Source organism: Danio rerio, chromosome 24, assembly GCF_049306965.1.
Source record: "Danio rerio strain Tuebingen ecotype United States chromosome 24, GRCz12tu, whole genome shotgun sequence".
In the NCBI taxonomy this organism is placed as follows: domain Eukaryota; kingdom Metazoa; phylum Chordata; class Actinopteri; order Cypriniformes; family Danionidae; genus Danio; species Danio rerio.
The window spans coordinates 45,099,295-45,119,281 of NC_133199.1; the positions used below are offsets into that span (position 1 = coordinate 45,099,295).

At 37.2% G+C, this 19,987-nt stretch overlaps 1 protein-coding gene across 2 annotated transcripts; it reads right to left on the reverse strand.

Moving 5' to 3' along the window:
* Positions 1–1,376: 1,376 nt before the first annotated feature.
* On the reverse strand, positions 1,377–19,309 carry rheb (Ras homolog, mTORC1 binding). 2 transcript variants are annotated; one of them, NM_200729.1, is given in 8 exon segments: positions 1,377–2,157; positions 2,796–2,877; positions 4,203–4,250; positions 4,643–4,699; positions 5,716–5,798; positions 6,313–6,380; positions 7,329–7,400; positions 19,061–19,304. In NM_200729.1, coding segments are annotated over 8 exon segments (555 nt in total). In that variant the 5' UTR covers positions 19,113–19,304; the 3' UTR covers positions 1,377–2,064.
* Between the last annotated feature and the right edge of the window lie 678 nt (positions 19,310–19,987).

Below are 19,987 nucleotides of genomic sequence, written 5' to 3' on the forward strand. Positions count from 1 at the left end.
TAAGATGACTCATTTTAAATAGGATCTTAAAAAGAAATTTGTATTTCTAAATGTATTTTTTGCTTTGTATTTTAAATAATGTTTGCAGATATTTAGAGACATGCTCAGTGAACTTTCTTGTTTATCTGAGACGCAATGCTGAAGTCAGATATTCTGCTTTGAACGTGCGTTACGTGCCGGAACAGCTGTCTTTGTTTTGGTCATTTAACCCACCCAATTCCATGTTAGCCAATTGTATTTCAGCACCCCGGGTTGCCAGACAGTGGAAAACAGCGTATTTCATTCATTCAGAAAGGCTCTGAAAGCATGCGTCTGTGACTGAAATGCGACCTCTGGTGGACAGTAGCAGACTCCAAAATGAGACGCAGATTCAGAGTTTCACTTGAGGTGGTTATTAATTAGCAAATAATATAAATATTACCAGCGTAAACATTATGTGAGCAGGTCACATTGTAACCCCGTGTCCTAACAACACGCTATGTGACGGGATTTGCAGTTATAAGCAGTTTGGCTGCACCATACAAAACAGGATAGCAATGTAAATGCAGCCATTCAGAAGCACAGAATATGCACTCACTCACGAAACGGTAAGGTTTATAATCTATCTAATCCATATAAACCCTCTTTAACATGATTAAATGTAGATGCTGAATCACTGATATGTGTTGGTTTGCACTGAGTCTCAGATCAGTTTCAGACGGTTTATTTTTTTCTCCAGATCAGAGCTGAACTATCTGCTGCTGCTTTTAGTAGTCTGGTGATAAATGTCATGTCAAATGCCATTTAAACTCACATTATTATCATTTAACACTGAATAAAGCACATGAGGTGTACAGGAGCTGATCATTGTCAGTTTTCTGTTGTTCAGCTGTGAGAAATTGAAGACGTTTCTAATATATCAAGGTGTTGGTTAGGACAAAAACTCCTTTTAATATGGAGGATATTCCTTCTGGCGATGCAGTTGCGCATGAGGTAGTGCTGGATAAATTGCCGGTTCATTCCGCTGTGGTAATAAGGGACTAAGCCAAAAAGAAATCAATGATATTCCTTCTATCGAGTGCTATTGCTTTCAGTTAGAACATGGTTTAAATCACTTGCTCCTGTCTCCAATCTGGCAACCTGCGCTTGCTTTTATTTTGATCCAGGAGTGCAATACCTAATTCAACCACTAGGTGTCATAATTACATACTGTACCTTTAATTGTTGTATTCGCGTTGTTGTGTTTCAGTCTCTGTCTCCATTTAGAGACAGACAAAGTTTCTGTAATTGAACTGAACCGAATAAAAAAGCAAGCCGTTCAGTGCATGTAAGAAAAAGCAAAAGCAAGTGTTCTGTGTGTTCATATTCCAGCAAATCAGAGCAGGAGACTCCAGTGATAGTGAAAGAAAATGCTGCGTTTAATGATTACAATCAAAAAAGTGCAACAAAATTCACCACCCACTGACTGAATGAATGAATGAATGATGAGGATCACTTTATTGGCCATCATTACGGTTTAAGAAACACCATATACAAATTCCAGAGAGCCGGAGAGGAGGAGCAGACGACGAGGAACAGACCCAGGAGGATGAAGAAGAAGAAAATAATGAGAGGTAGAGAAGAGCGAATGAAGATGATGATGATGATGAAGATGGAGAGACGCAAGGCTGGAGGAAATCAACTTAAATAAATAAATAAATAAAATAAATAAAAGCTGCACACAACTCAACAAATTAAAAGTGAACTGAAGTATAAAAGGTCTAAAATAAGAGCGATCTGTGTGTGTACGAGTGTGTGTGTGTGTGTGTGTGTGTGTGTGTATGAAGGAGAACAGGCTGTAAGCCACTTCAAGTAGAGGGATTTCCAGTGTCCAGTGCTGTAGTGGAGGCAGAGGGGCTCAAACACACTTTTCTAGCAAACACACACACACAAACATACACACACACACACACATACAAACAACACACACTCTCTCTCTCTCTCGCGCTTGCTAGAAGAGTTTGTGCTGGTTCTCCGGTGGGCAGGGCCAGACTGGGGGAGGGCTGGATTGGGGGGCGGGGTCAGACTGCAGGAGGGCGGGGCTATCTACATCATGGAGCAGGGCGTCCGGCCCTGTGGAGCTCCTCCATCCATCTTTTCAGCCTCCAGAATGATCCTCTTGAACACCTCCACCGCCGTCTGAAACACACAATAACACAAATACAGTCAATAAACAATAACAACAGGCCAAAGAGGAACACTAGATAAGAAAATAAGAGTTTAACGACACCTATTATGCAGAAACTACTTCTATTCGGGGTTTAACCCCAGTTGTGTGTCAGCAGTGTGTGAATATCTCCAGGGTCTGATGCTCAACATGAATAAATTGTTTGTTATAATCACGCTTGATGCAGAAACACTTTGATTGACATTCTCCCTTTGTACGTGTCATCAGAGGGGGAAAGCCCCGCCCACTAGTGCCCATCTCTATCTCATTAGCATAAACAGCAGCCCTGAGTGAGAAGCAGCCGTCTGTCCATTAGCCATTAGAGTGTTTGAGCTGCTGAAGATGATGTCAGCATAGACTAAGAGGATTATAGATGTGGAGTTCTAGATGAACAGCGACAGGAGCTACATAGACTGACAGAAGCATCAAGCACACCTGACCAATGACAACATGCACACCTGACTCGATGACAATCAAGTCAATCAAGTCTACTTTTAAAAAAGTAAGTTAGATATATTTATGAAATATCTTCATGCATCTTAAGCCGATGTGTGCAGATGCAGAAACAGACAGGAAGAGGAAGCAGATCAGACAGGAAGTGCATCATCACCTGGTTCTCTTTGGCTGAGGACTCCATGAACGCTGCGTTCCACGACTCTGCCAGAGCTTTACCTTCTTCACAGCTGATCACTCTGAAACACACACACACACACACACACATCATCAGAAACACAAACACATCTTCAGATACACACACTTAACATCACATATACACAGGCAAACACACACACACACACACACCATCAGAAACACAAACACATCTTCAGATACACACACTTAACATCACATATACACAGGCAAACACACACACACACACACACACACAATCAGAAAAACAAACACATCTTCAGATACACACACTTAACATCAGATATACACAGGCAAACACACACACACACACACACCATCAGAAACACAAACACATCTTCAGATACACACACTTAACATCACATATACACAGGCAAACACACACACACACACACACACAATCAGAAAAACAAACACATCTTCAGATACACACACTTAACATCAGATATACACAGGCAAACACACACACACACACACACACCATCAGAAACACAAACACATCTTCAGATACACACACTTAACATCACATATACACAGGCAAACACACACACACACACACACACACAATCAGAAAAACAAACACATCTTCAGATACACACACTTAACATCAGATATACACAGGCAAACACACACACACACACACACACACCATCAGAAACACAAACACATCTTCAGATACACACACTTAACATCACATATACACAGGCAAACACACACACACAAACACACACACCATCAGAAACACAAACACATCTTCAGATACACACACTTAACATCACATATACACAGGCAAACACACACAATGTCAGACAAACCAATACATCATCAGATATACATATACACACACAACATCAGATAAACCCATTATCAGATACACATCAGATGCCAGACACACAAAATGTCACCACACACACACAGCGTCAGATAAACAAACATCCTCAGATACACACAGACATCAGACACAAAATGTCAGACACACACTGTCAGATAAACAAACACATCATCAGATACACACAGACATCAGACACACAGACACACACACACCGTCAGATAAACAAACACATTATCAGATACACACACACACACTGTCAGATAAACAAACACATAATCAGATACACACAGACATCAGACACACACACACACACACACACCGTCAGATAAACAAACACATTATCAGATACACACACACACACACACCGTCAGATAAACAAACACATTATCAGATACACACAGACATCAGACACACAAAGAATTTCACACACACACACACACACTGTCAGATAAACAAAAACATCATCAGATACACAGACATCAATTATGTGTGTGTAATTGAGGAGACAACAAGAGGCTGATAATGCAGAGGTCTCACCGCTCCATGTGCAGGTCTTTCTTATTGCCCACCAGCATTATGGGTACTCTACAGAAACACACACACACACACACACACGAGCGTAAACACAAGTAAACATGTACTCATGTAACTCAATCCTTAAATATTTATAAAACGTAATGAATAAATTCATTAATACAGTGAGTAGAGTATATCACTACAGTAACAACTAATAGAAAAACTGAAATAAAATATATATTTTTGTGGAGAGAAATGGTAGAAAATGGAATTATGCTAAACATTTATGAAATTTCTTTGTTAGTAAAAACTTCAATTAATTATATTAAGAATAAGTAAAAAAAACATAGTTAAAAACTGTAAATGCTAAAATAAAGCTTGAAAAAATGTTTTTAAATTATGAAGAAAAATATAGATAATAGATTTAAAAACAAAGAATATATGAATAAATAAACACTTACTGTACTTTCCCCACCATGTCCAACAGTTTTTCATGGATAACTTTTACTACTTCAAAACTGCAATGAAGGAGAGAAAAATAACCCTGATGAAGAGCAGCTAGCAGAAACACACTGACTAAATGCAGAATTCAGAAAGCAGCAAATACAGCATATATATATATATATAGGGGAAAAAAACAGGGGGGCTCATAATTCGGAGAGGCTAATAATTCTGACTTCACCTGTATATACAGTTGAAGTCAGAATAATTAGCCCCCCTAAATTATTAGACCGGTTGTTTATTTTTATTCCCAATATTTCTGTTTAACGGAGAGCAGATTTCTCCAACACATTTCTAATCATAATAGTGTTAATAACTCATCTCTAATCACTGATTTATTTTCTCTGTCATGATGACAGTAAATAATATTAGACTAGATATTCTTCAAGACACTTCTATACAGCTTAAAGTGACATTTAAAGGCTTTACTAGGGTAATTAGGGTAACTAGGCAGGTTAGGGTAATTAGGCAAGTTATTGTGTAATAATGGTTTGTTCTGTAGATTATCAAGAAAAAATATAGCTTAAAGGGGCTAATAATATTGACCCTAAAATGGTTCATAAAAAATTCAAAACTGCTTTTATTCTAGCTGAAATAAAACAAAAAAGACTTTCTCCAGAAGAAAAAATATTATCAGACATACTGTGAACATTTCCTTGCACTGTTAAACATCATTTGGGAAATATTTAAAGAAGAAGAAATTCAAAGGGGGCGAATAATTCTGACTTCAACTGTGTGTGTGTATGTGTGTGTGTATATATATATATATATATATATATATATATATATATATAAAAATTCAGACATTATAACACACACACACACATTTTCAGATGTTCATGTTATGAACTCAAAGCAGAGATTATAATTCAATAAAACCTCATCATTATCAGACATCTGGAGATGATGAAGATGAAGAGCAAACACTGATGATCTGAGCTCATCTACGCCACACACTTCTGCATTAACCAGCTGGTGAACACTTTAACCAGAAACACTGGCTCAGTTCACTGTGTGTCAGGTGTGTGTTCACCTTTTATTTGATGTGACAGAATAGACCAGAATGTAGCCGTTGATGTCTATTGAGTACGTCTGAGGGAAGATCGAGTATTCGTCCTGCAGGAGAGAGAGAGACTTCAGCGATCAGGAAAAATTGAAGTATTGTACATAATGTATTGAAACATCAGAAAAAAAATAAAAATAATTATATATTATAATTATAATATTAAGTATTAATTAAACAGAAAGGACTGGCTGAAGGAAAATGAAGGAATTAACCGAACAGTGCGTGTTGTTTTTCCTCCAAACTGTTTTTTTTTATTGTTAATAATTGAATCAGATTTCATTTTTCAGTTTATTTTTTCCTTCTGTTTTCTATAGTGCATTTCTCTTTTTGTTTTTGTCTTTCGTGTATTTTTTTTTATTTAATAGATTTTGTGTATGTATATGTGAGTGTGCATGTGTGTGTTCATTAATGTGAGTGTACACTATATGTCTCTGTGTGCATGCAAGTATGTCAATGTGAGTGTTTGTCAATGTAAGAGCATATCTGTGTACGTGTGTGTGTGTGTGTGTGTGTGTGTGTACGTGTGTGTGTGTGTGTGTGTGTGTGTGTACGTGTGTGTGTGACCTGTCCGGCTGTGTCCACGAGCTGCAGGTGATACTCCTGACCATTGACTGTGATCATTTTAGTGAACGCTGGAGAGAGAAATAAAGAAAAGCACATCAGAGAGACAGCACACACACACACAAATAACAGTCAGCTGATGATGACGTTACACGAGGACGCAAGACCCCTGAAGAACACATACTGAGAAACAGCCAGAGTAAACGAATCACATGGGTGACTCTTCTGAATCAGTTCTTGTGGAATGACTGGCTGTCTCTCAGTATGTTCTTCAGCGGTCTTACATCCTTATGTAACGTCGTCATCATCAGCTGCCAAAGTTCAGTACCAAAACTCAAGACCGCAAGAACAGAGGACGCATCAAACTTCCTGGATGTGTTCTTGATATTGAGGAAGCACCGATGCAGACTTGAGCACCGAACTCGCTCGAGAAGTCCCAGAAGTCATTGCGACTGAATAAAGCAGGTGGGAAGTGCAGCAGTTATATAGGTTTATTTATTATTAATGTTCAGAGAGATCACTTATTTACTTCAGGAGTTTCCCTAAATGAGACGGTGGATATAAACATCACCAGGAACATCTTAATAAAGAAATCAACACATTAAGGGTGTTCATTTGCTGAAATTAATGTTTAAATCTGCTTTATTTGTGCTTAACTATGCAGAGTGTATATTGTGAAAAGCTGGACAACAATCAATCATTGTATGAATGCTGTAATGTTCACATCATTTCCAGTTATAAACACGTGAAGGTCATGTGACCATCAGGAAGGACGCAGCATCTCATTCCTCACAGGATGCCTTCTCTGTCCTCGAGGTCTCCCGAGGTGACCTGGCAGGACCGGTCTTCATGAGAAAGCAAGTCCGTTCTCTGTGTTCTTGTAATTGAGAAGCAGCCACTGTTTGGTTTTAAAATGACTCATTGAATCATTTAACCTGACTCATCTTCAATCTCTCAAATCCACATTATCAGTGAGATTATTTTCATCATGCAGTTAATAAATGTTCAGCTCGACTTACTGTTTTCAATAGTGGGGTCATAGGAGTCGACAAACTGACCTTCCACAAACTGTATCGTCAAAGAGGATTTCCCTGAAACACACAGAGACCACCATTACACCATCATGATCTCCAGCATCAACGGCTGACTAATAATACTGATCAGCATCAACATTCTGCACACATCTCTGCATCTCACACATCTCATTACATGATGTACTGCTGCGTATACACACACTGTGAATGTGTGTTAGATTCATGCACAAATGAATATTCACATCACAGAATCAGCACAATGTCAACATGAAGATAAGCTTGAGCTCAGTGCAGATTCACACTGATCTGTTCAAATCTGAACATGCTGCTGCTGTCTGTGTGTGTGTGTGTGTGTGTGTGTGTTCTGATTAAACATGCTCTCATTCACAAGAGCAGTCATGGTGAATCTGCTGTAGTGGTAGTAGCGCACACACACACGCACACACACACACACACACACACACACACACACACACACACACACACACACAGGAGTGTGTGGGCAGATTTTGCCCTGCAGGCTGTTGCTATAACAACGGGCAGCTGGTCTGTTCATCTACGTTTGTATAGTACTAGACTCTCATTCACAGAGAAACATCAGGACAATCCCAGAGCAGACCATCATCATCATCACTTCATTATCATCATCGTCACTTTATCATTCTCATCATCATTATAATCATCATCATCACTTCATCGTCATAATAATCATCTTCATCATCATCACAGTCATCATCTTTATTTCTATCAAACATCATCATCTTCATCATCATCACTATTCCTTCATTATCATCATCTTCATCACTATCATCATCATCATCATCACTATTACTTCCTTATCATCATCCTCATCATTTACATTTACATTACATTTAGTCATTTAGCAGACGCTTTTATCCAAAGCGACTTACAAATGAGGACAAGGAAGCAATTTACACAACTAAGAGCAACAATGAATAAAGTACTAAAGGCAAGTTTCAGGTCTGTAAAGTCTAAGAAGGGAAGTGTTAGTAGTTTTTTTTTTTTTTTTTTTTTTTTTTTTTTTTTTTTTTTTTTTTTTTGTACAATTAGTGTGATATTCAAAGAGGCAATTGCAGCTTAGGAAGTGAAGTGGAGACTAAATAGTTGAGTTTTTAGTCGTTTCTTGAAAATAGCGAGTGACTCTGCTGTTCTGATGCAGTTAGGGAGTTCATTCCACCAACTGGGCAGATTGAGCGTGAGCGTTCGCGAAAGTGATTTTTTCCCTCTTTGGGATGGAACCACGAGGCGACGTTCATTCACAGAACGCAAGTTTCTGGAGGGCACATAGATCTGCAGAAGTGAGTGCAGATAAGAAGGTGCTAGGCCAGAAGTCACTTTGTAGGCAAACATCAGAGTTTTGAATTTGATGCGAGCAGCAACTGGCAGCCAGTGCAAACGGACTAGCAGCGGAGTGACATGTGCTCGTTTAGGTTCATTGAAGACAACTCGTGCTGCTGCATTCTGGAGCAGTTGAAGAGGCTTGATAGAGTTAGCTGGAAGCCCAGCTAGTAGAGAGTTGCAGTAATCCAGTTTGGAGAGAACAAGAGCTTGAACAAGGAGTTGAGCTGCATGTTCAGATAAGAAGGGTCGGATCTTTCTGATGTTATAGAGTGCAAATCTGCACGATCGAGCAGTTCTAGAAATGTGGTCAGAGAAGTTTAGTTGGTCATCAATCGTTACTCCAAGGCTTTTCACCATTTTGGATGCAGTAATGGTTGCCCCATCCATCTGGATTGAAAAGTTATGGTGTAGAGTCGGGTTGGCAGAAACTACAAGCATTTCCGTTTTTGCGAGGTTCAGCTGAAGATGATGATCTTTCATCCAGTGTGAAATATCCAACAGGCAGGCTGAGATACGAGCTGGAACCGAGGGATCATCAGGATGAAAAGAGAGGTATAGCTGGGTGTCATCAGCATAGCAGTGGTAGGAGAATCCATGTCTCTGGATGACTGGTCCTAGAGATGATGTGTAGATGGAGAAGAGAAGTGGCCCTATCATCACTATCATCTTCTTCATTATATCATCCTCTTCATCATCATCACTATTACTTCATTATTATCCTCTTCATCACTGTTATCATCATCATCACTATCACTTAATTATTACAATCATCACAGTCATCGTCTTCATTTTATCATCATCATCACTAACATCTTCATCATCATCATCATCACTATCATCATCATCTTCATTTTATCATCATCATCACTATCACTTAATTATTACAATCATCACAGTCATCGTCTTCATTTTATCATCATCATCACTAACATCTTCATCATCATCATCATCATCACTATCATCATCATCTTCATTTTATCATCATCATCACTATCACTTTATTTCCATCATCTTCATCACCATCATCATCTTCTTCATTTTATCATCATCATCATCACTATCATCATCTTCATCACTTTATCATCATCATCTTCATTTTATTATCATCATCATCTTCATTTTATCATCATCATCTTTATCTTCATCACTATCATCATCACTATCATCATCTTCATCACTTTATCATCATCATCTTCATTTTATTATCATCATCATCTTCATTTTATCATCATCATCTTTATCTTCATCACTATCATCATCACTATCATCATCTTCATCACTTTATCATCATCATCTTCATCACTAACACCATCTTCATTACTTTATCAATCATCATCATTTTATGATCCTCATCACTATCATCTTCATCATCATTATCATCTTCATCACTTTAACAATCATCATCATCACCGTCATCCTCTTCATCTTCATTTTATCATCATCATCACTATAATCTTTATCATCACTTTATCATCATCTTCATTTTATCATCATCATCATCATCACACAACAGCAGCACAAACACACAGCCAGGAAACACAACCTGTGTTTCGGTCAAAAGTGCAACAATGTATCATTTCCCATCAGTCAGTCAGTCAGTCTGTCGGTGCTACAATGTAACGTTTTCACAAATCATAGAATACAATGTAACAATTGTAGCAGCTGTGTCTGTGTACTAAAATGATACAAAAGTACCAAATGATACAGGGTAAACACCCTGCTCTCAGTAAAGCAAACCTGTCAATAAATGTGCAAGAAATACACACATATTAACTGTCACTTTAATGTGATCAATTGATTTTTCGTCGGGTTTTTACTTCATCTGAACTCATTTAACTCTGTCATAACTGCAATATTTACACTCCTCCTTAAAATGTATAGGCGATGTGACAGTATGGGCTGCTTTTCGCTGTACTTCGTGACGTAAAAATAATATTGAATGTTGTTCTCCCTCTACGATGGAATTTGCAGGCATTTGATAGACTTGTTCCTCACTCCTCATTTCTGTCGTCTGTTAAGGTAAGCAGGCTGTGTGCACGCGAGCGATACACTTATTTAAATATGTCTTATGATACTATAGACACATTTATACATAGTTTCAAAACTTTTACAACAACCGTGAAGCAAAACAAAATGTAATAGGTCTATGTGTTTTTTACGCATTTACTTGTTTATCACATATACCATGTATTATAATATAACAAACAGAGATTAACTCTTTGTCATGGACTATATTTCTAAAAAAAAGGTTTGAGAAGTTGTCTGTGGCAGGGTGGGGCTGACGTCACAGGCGAGCGCCCCGAGGGCACTGTAGTCCGTTTATAGCCTAATGTTAGCTTTTCAGTGCTTGCGTTTGCATTTAAGATTCAAAAGTGCTCAAAGTTGTATTTTGGTGTGAGGATTATCCGGCTGGACAAAACGTGTAAGTGTCATGAACAGTGTTTGAACACAGAGCTTATTATTCACAGTCTTTGAAAAGCCTATGGGAAAATCCTATAGGGATTTTATTGAGGGAACCAGGTTCATGCAAGCAGCCGATTTGCCTACAAGGTGACGTCATAGTTCCTCCACTCTATTGAGCTGCTATTTTACACTCAATAATTCAGGTGTCATGATTTTTAAAAATGTATATCTAGATTATAATATTAATAATATTACAATATCAGCTTCACATGTTATCGTATAGCAGATACATTAATACAAATGTATAAAGTATTGTTTAGAAAAAACTAATTCTATATATTTCCTAAATTTTTCTTCTAGAGAAAGTCTTAATTCTTTTAGTGCTGGAAAAAAATATTAATAATTTAAAAATATTTTTAATTTAAAATTAATCATTAATAATTATAAATATGAAATGTAAAAACGGATAAAAAGTTAATATGATTAGGCTCCTCAAGAAATTAGTTTATTTAAAAAAAAAATAAGCCCTTTAAATTGCTCTTAAAGCAGAATACTAGAATCTTGCTAAATTACTACGAAAATAATACGTAATATCATGTCATCATGGCAAAATAAATGAGTTATTAAAACTATTATTTAAAATGACAGGTCTTTAATTAAGATGGGATTTGACTTTGATTAGCGCACAATCTTAAAGTAAAGATCTAATGAATGAAATTCTAAAAGAGATTCTTTAACTGTAGTGCTTGTAATAATATTACATTTTTTAAATAATAAGATTTTATTTTAATATTCATTAATTCAGCTTAGTTCTTTTATTAATCAAGGGTCATCACAGCGGAATGAACCGCCAAATTATCCAGCAAATGTTTTACACAGTGGACGCCCTTCCAGCTGCAATCCATTTCTGGGAAACACCTGGAGGAAACCCACGCCAACACAGGGAGAACATGCAAACTCCACACAGAAACACCAACTGACCTAGTTGGGACTCGAACCAGTGACCTTCTTGCTGTAAGGCCACAGTGTTAACCACCGAGTCACCTGTTTCACCATTATTTGAATTTTTACTATATAAAATACATTTTAAATTCACTTATGATAAATTCTGTTTATTCTACTATATATTTATATATTAATAAGCTGTTTTTAAATGAGGGCCAATTTGAAGCCAATGACAAAAGAGCCAACTTCTAAACATCACAGGCTATAAAAAGCAGATCTATTCCTCCGCCAGATCTCACGTTTCTGGACGATAAAGCCATTACAGAGAGCTGCCGCAGCCCTCTTTCCCTCCATTTTAATGGAGGAGCATCAGATTTCAAGCATCCTTCCTCATCAGCGCTATAAATAGAGGCTGAAACAGGAGCGAACGCACCAGGAACATATAGTTCTGACCCCAGATGTGGGCGTTCAGTCACTGACCGCTGAAGTGGACGCGCACAGATCCTTCAGCCTCCCACACATGCTGCACTCCAATACTGCACTTTACAATGAAGAGTGCACTACAATACTGCTGAATGCTGGATTCTGATTGGCTGATGAAGGTGTGCTGTTAGTAAAGGATCACAATTCTCATGGTTGGGATCACACTACAGTTTTTGAGTCACGGATTGGACCATTTTTCAGATCATAAAAAAAGGGAGGAGACAAATGTCACGTGCTTTACATTAATACAAAAATACTACTGCAACAGCCATTGGTTCAACAAACAGAGCTTGAAAGCAGTAACTTTAATAAAAATAAAAATCAAGAAAAAGCTGGAAAAAGGAAAATATTCAATATGAAATATGATCTTTGCTCCGGTTGCTGATAATGCTAAATCTAACATCTTCTACAACAGATCATATTTATCTTCAATAATTGATTAAACTTCACATTAAACTTCATGTTTATTATAGGTGGATCATTTCTGAAAACCATAAGTTGGCAGTTCATTCCGCTGTGGCGACCCCGGATTAATAAAGGGACTAAGCCAACAAGAAAATGAATGAATGAATGATATTCAGTGCCATCATTTTGATGGTTGTTTGTCGCCATCTATTGGTTAAAACAGTGTAACTGCTGCAACATTCACCAGCGTCAAGTTCCATTAAACCAGTGGTCCCCAACCCCCAGTCATCAATCAGTACCCGGCCGCACAAGAACTAAGTAGTTAGTTAATGAGGGTCACAAAACTGACTTATTTGTGTGACATATTCAGCTAGCTCAATGAACTCAACCTGTCACTCCAGGGGAAAGAGACAACTATCTTTAGGTTGGCAGTAACTGCATTTAAAGCCAAACTGGACTTGTGGGGACGGCGCGTGAACAGAGGCAAATTGAACATGTTTCAAACATTAGTGGGGATTATGTGTGAGACTGAGCCTGCGCCCTCACTCACCAAGCTGGTGCACGATCACCAGTCTTCGCTGTTAAAGGAGTTTGAGCACGAACGGCCAAGGAATGGATACGTGACCCATTTATCAACAAACCAGCTGAATCCAGCATGTCCGTGCAAGAAGAACAGCAACTGCTGGAGATCGCAAATGACAGCGGCCTTAAAACAGCGTTCGAGACAACAACTCTGCCGGTGTTCTGGATTAAAGACATGACAGAATACCCAGAGATCACCAACACGGCGCTGAAAACCCTGTTGCCATTTCCAGCATCCTATCTATGTGAAGCGGGGTTTTCTAGAGTGACCGCCACCAAAACAAGGCAAAGGAGTAGACTGGACACAAGCAACACACTTCAGGTGTCTTTGTCTGCCATTACCCCCAGATGGGACCATCTCATAGCAAAGAAACAAGCTCAGGGCTGCCATTGATTCAGCGTTACGGACAGTTTTTGATGTTATAATATGTTATATTGTTGGAGCGATGTGTTAATAAAGTGATTAATTCCTAATGTTATAATAGCATTGTAATGTTGGAGCAATGTGCTGATAAGTTTCACATGAGAACACAGTGGATTCACGTTTATTATTATTATTATTATTATTATTTTAACCCCCCGGTCCGCAGTAAAATTGTCAAGTGTTGACCGGTCCGCAGTTAGAAAAAGGTTGGGGACCACTGCTTTAAATGGTGATTTTAATCTGTAGCATAAACATCAGTGTATTTATCTGAACTATAAACTGTTCTCGGCGAGGCAGTGGCGCAGTAGGTAGTGCTGTCGCCTCACAGCAAGAAGGTTGCTGGTTTGAACCTCGGCTCAGTTGGTGTTTCCAAACACATGCGGTACAGGTGCATTGGGTCTGTAGTGTATGAGTGCGTGTGAATGTTTCCCAGAGATGGGTTGCGGCTGGAAGGGCATCAGCTGCATAAAAAAAACTTGCTGGATAAGTTGGCGGTTCATTCCGCTGTGGCGACCCCGGATTGATAAAGGGACTAAGCCGACAAGAAAATGAATGAATGAATAAACTGTTCTCACAGCACTTGTTTTATTTAATAAATTTGTTTGTAATTCCCTGAAAAAGTGTAAAAACTGAATTTTTCAGCTTAGTCCCTTTAATAATCAGAAGTTGCCACAGTGGAATGAACCACCAACTTATGCAGCATATGTTTTACACAGCGGATGCCCTTGCAGCTGCAACTATTGGACACTGTACACTATGGGCAATTTTAGCCTACCCAAATCCCCTATACTGCATGTGTTTGGACTGTGGGGGAAACCCACGCCAACACAGGGAGAACATGCAAAACTTGCCAACTGACCCAGCCAAGGCTCGAACCAGCCACCTTCATGCTGTGAGGTAATTGTGCAACCCACTGCGCCACCGTGCCACCCAAAACCTGACTAATAATCTCTCAAACACAACATCTCACAGTGGAGTAACTGTGGTGTAAGCAGAATAACGCACTCTGTTATGGTGGATTATTAGACAATAATGCACACCTAAGAGGTAACAGTCACTCCACATCAGCACCTCAGCTGTGCATTATAGTCTAATAATCATTCAGTCTGTCATCAGTTATTCCTCACATGAGTGTAAGAGTCACCGAGTCCACCAGAATCAGACCCGAAGGCTTTGATTAGCACACACTAGTGAAGGTTACGCCGCTGCCATATACTGAGCCCAGAGCCAGAACAGCAGCAGTGAACTGAGCCGGAGCGACTGGAGGTCAAAACATGCCTTCATCACGCTATCTGCACTTCCATATCACATGCATCTGCTGCTCTGACGACTCAAACTGACCATATGAGAGATTACAGCTTCATTAAAACAAGGAATAACTGACTGCTGTACAATTACTAGAAAACAAAGACCGTGATGTGAAGCCGGTTATTCTCTAAAAATCCCCCATCTGAGGTCAATATTGTGCTTCTAGCACCGCTTCTAAATCCACTGCTCAGAGGGTGTGTTTGAGAGTGTGTAAGTCAGGTGTGTGTCCTCCTCAAACATCTCCTGTGTGCAGCACTGGTGTCCTCCACATCTCCTCCTTCTGTTGTGTTCTGATGTGATGTTTGACTATAATGTGGTGTATCACTGTTTATACTGCAGCTCTGCTGAATTGGCTGATGAGCATTCTAAGGCATTTAGTTATTGTCAGATAAATGCACAGCTAAAGTAGTTCCGGCAGGTTTTGAGTGCATTACAGCTCAATATCACTGTGATTGAATGAATGATTGCAGAATGATTTCTCAAGATTCACTGGATTTGTCATTTGTCAAATCATTTTTAGTGGCCAATAAAAAATGTGCTGGGTAAGTTGGCGGTTCATTCCGCTGTGGCAACCACAGATTAATAAGGGACTAAGCCTAATTAATGAATTATTAAAATGTACTTTATATTATTTAAGAAAATAATAGATAATTATTATTACAAAAGCAGTTTCAGCTTCAGATCTCTGCTAAATGCATACAGGATGTTTTCGGTTTCACCACAGATTTTTTAATATCAGTGCATCCTTAATGATTAGAGTTATTTCACAGCTAAAATATAAAAATATCATATTTTCAAAATATCGTGATTACTGCTCAAAAACAGGCACTTTTTAAACGTGATGTACAGCCTGTTATTCTCTAAATATTTCCCATCCCAGAGGTCATTATTGTGCTTCTAACACTACTAATAAATCCACTACTCATGTAACCCCGCCGGTCCTACCTCACCCAACCCGCTCCGAGCTGGAATCGAACCGTCGACCTTCCGCATGGGAGTCGGTTACTCTACCAAGGAGGCTAAAGACCACGGCCTCTAGCATCTGTCGCTAGAGCACCTTTAGAGGTCAGAGGAGTGAGGTTTACCTGCACAGCACACACTAGCTGGCCTCCGTTACACTCAGATGGTGTGTTTGAGAGTGTGTAAGTCAGATTTGTGTTCCCCTTTAAACATCTCCTGTGTGCAGCACTGGTGTCCTCCACATCTCCTTCTTCTGTTGTGTTGATGTGATGTTTGACTGTTGTAGCTGTAAAATATCTCTAATCATTCAGTGGAGTGATATGGAGCTGTAATGAACTCAAAACCTGCCGGAACTACTTTAGCTGTGCATTTATCTGACAATAACTAAACACCTGAGAGCAGGGGTCAGCAACCTTTTTTCAGCAAAAAGCCATTTCAGATTGTTTTTTATCAAACGCATTTTTAAAGAGCCATGTGGGGGGTGTGTATATAACAAAACTCAAAAGTAATCTGACGCATCACAATGTTTGAAGAAACAACACTTTACTGATTTTCTTTTCGCCATCGCCACTCATGCATGTTTGAAATTACGTGTGTGAAGTTACCATAGAAATGTAAGAAATATAACGCCGCTATTGTTGTCGCAATTCAACTTAAACCCCAGCACCACATATGCACATCGGCTGAAACATCCTTTTACTGTAAGAGTTCTTATTCATTTTGTGGTAGAAAACACAATAAAAAAGGGAATTGTAGCTATATTTTCAATAGGACACAGATTTCTATATTGTTTGATTTTTTTAATTTTGAAATATTATTGAAGAGAGAAACAGCTGGAGAGCCACATATTTTTGGTCAAAGAGCCACATGTAGCTCCCGAGCCATAGGTTCCTTAGCCCTGCCTTAGAGTGTTCATCAGCCAGCTGCAGTATAAACAGTAATACACCACAATATAGTCATTCCCAACTAAAACTACAATAGAAATCAATCAGAAGTCACTTTTATTTCCACGTAAACCTGCTAAATTAAATTGTGAACTGAAAAATATAACAATAGTAGATATTTAATAATACACAAACCATAATTAACCAACTATAAATGTTAATTTAAATATGCGCTCAAAACCTGCTGGAACTACTTTGGATGTGCATTTATCTGACAATAACCACAGTGCTCATCAGCCAATCAGAGTCAAGCTATCAGCACTACTGTAGTATTATCAAGAACTAGCTTTTGGGATTGAGCGGTTTACAGTGTCTGCTATAATGTTAATGTTGTTTTGGTGTGCTTACAGATGAATATTTCCATCTGTGTTATTTTTAAAACCAGCACTTTACATTCCATTACAATAAAGCATAAAGGAATCAATATCAAAAACAAACTCAACTACTCAAAGACTTCCTAAAAAATGGACTTTGAAAGTTTTTATTTTATATGCAGTATTCATTCATAATGTCAGAAATAATGCAGTAATTCATTCATCATGATAAAAAATACTAATATATATATATATATATATATATATATATATATATATATATATATATATATATATATATATATATATAAATAAAAAACAAAAAAATAAACTTTTTTGTTATATACATTTTTGTTATATATAACAAAAATTATAACAAAAATATAAAAATAACAAAAAAATTTCTTAAAAAAATATTTTTGTTAAGAATATTTTTGTTATATATATATATATATATATATATATATATATATATATATATATATATATATAATTTTTTAAAATATATATTTATATTTTTGTTATAATTTTTGTTTTTTAAAAATAATATATATATTTTTTGTTATATATATATATATATATATATATATATATATATATATATATATATAATAAAAAAAATATATATATACATATATAACAAAAAAAATATATATATGTATGTATATATATATATATAAATATATATATATATATATATATATAAAACAAAAAAAACTTTTTTGTTATATACATTTTTGTTATATATAACAAAAAATTATAACAAAAATATAAAAATAACAAAAAAATTCTTAAAAAATATTTTTTGTTAAGAATATTTTTGTTATATATATATATATATATATATATATATATATATATATAATATTTTTTTATATATATATATTTATATTTTTTGTTATAATTTTTGTTTTATATATATATATATATATATATATATATATATATATATATTTTTTTTTTTTATATATATATATAGAAGCAAAAATTAAAAAAAAAATAATATATACATATATATTATACATATATATATAAAAAACAAAAATATATAACAAAAATCTGTCATAGTATGAGCAGACAGAGAGATTGAAATAAAAGAGTATTGCCCTTTCATGAATTTTTACAAACTAAATATCTCCCTGATCATATTGTAAATGTGTATATTGCATGATAAGAAAAATCTGAATGGTGTATTCATGCATGAGAAACCGCATCTGCAATACAAGCATGATGATCACTGACATCACATCACATATTAGACATCACGAATCTCCAATAATGAAGGCAGGCCTCAGTCATCAGCCTGAGATGCTGACCAGTGCATGCATGAGGGAATAAAACCACCAAACACTGCAAATGCATGAATTAAACACAAAAATAGAGCAAAAGCATGAAGTAAACACATGAAACACAGCACATGCATGAAGACAGAGAGGCTGAGGCCTGTGCGCATCTGCAGGACAGCGCGAACACTGAAGCACCAAGTTCATCAGTGAATGCACCAACAGAAAGGAGGATCTCCGCATGATCGAGTTTCACAAAGCATCGTGCTCAAAGATGCATTAAAAACCCCGCAGAGACACTCACCGACGGATCTGTAGCCCAGGACGGCGATCTTTCGCGATTTCGGCTGCGGCATCTTTATTTACTCCCTACCGCATCAACATCCACATGTACCACAAATCCACACCAAAAAAACAGCGAAATCACATGGATTTGAGCCGGTATTGCGCGTCTACGTGCTGAAGACTGGTGTAAGAATTAATACTAAATCCGTTCCTCCGAATGAAGCGATTTTGAGTGATAAATTACGAGGAAAGTCTCAGACTCTGCGTCACTGCCCACCGCAAGCCTGCGTTAATTATGCAAGGATGAGCGCGCGGGATTGGCTGAGCGCGGCCTGGAAGGCGGGAGCTGTCGCTTTTAATCGTGCAACTATTGGCTGAGCGCTTCTAAAGTGCTGTAGAAGAGCGAATGTGATTGGATGAGTGCTTGTCAATGAGAAAACGCCGGATTAAACACGCAGTCATGCGTTTGTAGCAATGGTTTGTAGATTTGAGAGTTGAAAGATTGCTGACAACAAAAATACGTGCCACGGATGTGGATCAATTGTACTAAAGTTTTTTTTTCCTTTTTATAACAATTACATGTACATGTGGTTGCATGCATTTAATATATGTATATATTTTTATTTTGTGGCATTGATTTATTACATTAAAAACTCACAAAGAAATAAAAACAAGTTATATTTTTATCTATTTAAGCTTTTTTTTGATTGATTACAAAAACAATTTATTCTGGTAAATTAGTTTTACTTATAATTAATTACATATAATTAATGAATAGAAAACAACAAATATCAGTGTTATCGCGAATAGGCGTTTCGTCCCACATGGACAAATACTGTAGTCCTTTATAGTAAATGCTAGTGCTTTTGAACAATACTAAAATAGGCCTATTTGAATTAATCTGTTGTGATAATACACAACAACTATAGTAAAATAACCTATACAA

What these genes read in the sequence shown, in the direction of transcription:
- rheb (XM_073940128.1), bottom strand. Translation starts at nt 19,112, where the DNA reads ATGCCGCAGCCGAAATCGCGAAAGATCGCCGTCCTGGGCTACAGATCC. An exon ending in AAAGACCTGCACATGGAGCG is followed by an intron (nt 2,878 to 4,202) that starts GTGAGACCTCTG and finishes TGTGTGTTTCAG; the next exon opens with AGTGATCAGCTGTGAAGAAG. An exon ending in CCTCAGCCAAAGAGAACCAG is followed by an intron (nt 2,158 to 2,795) that starts GTGATGATGCAC and finishes TGTGTGTTTCAG; the next exon opens with ACGGCGGTGGAGGTGTTCAA.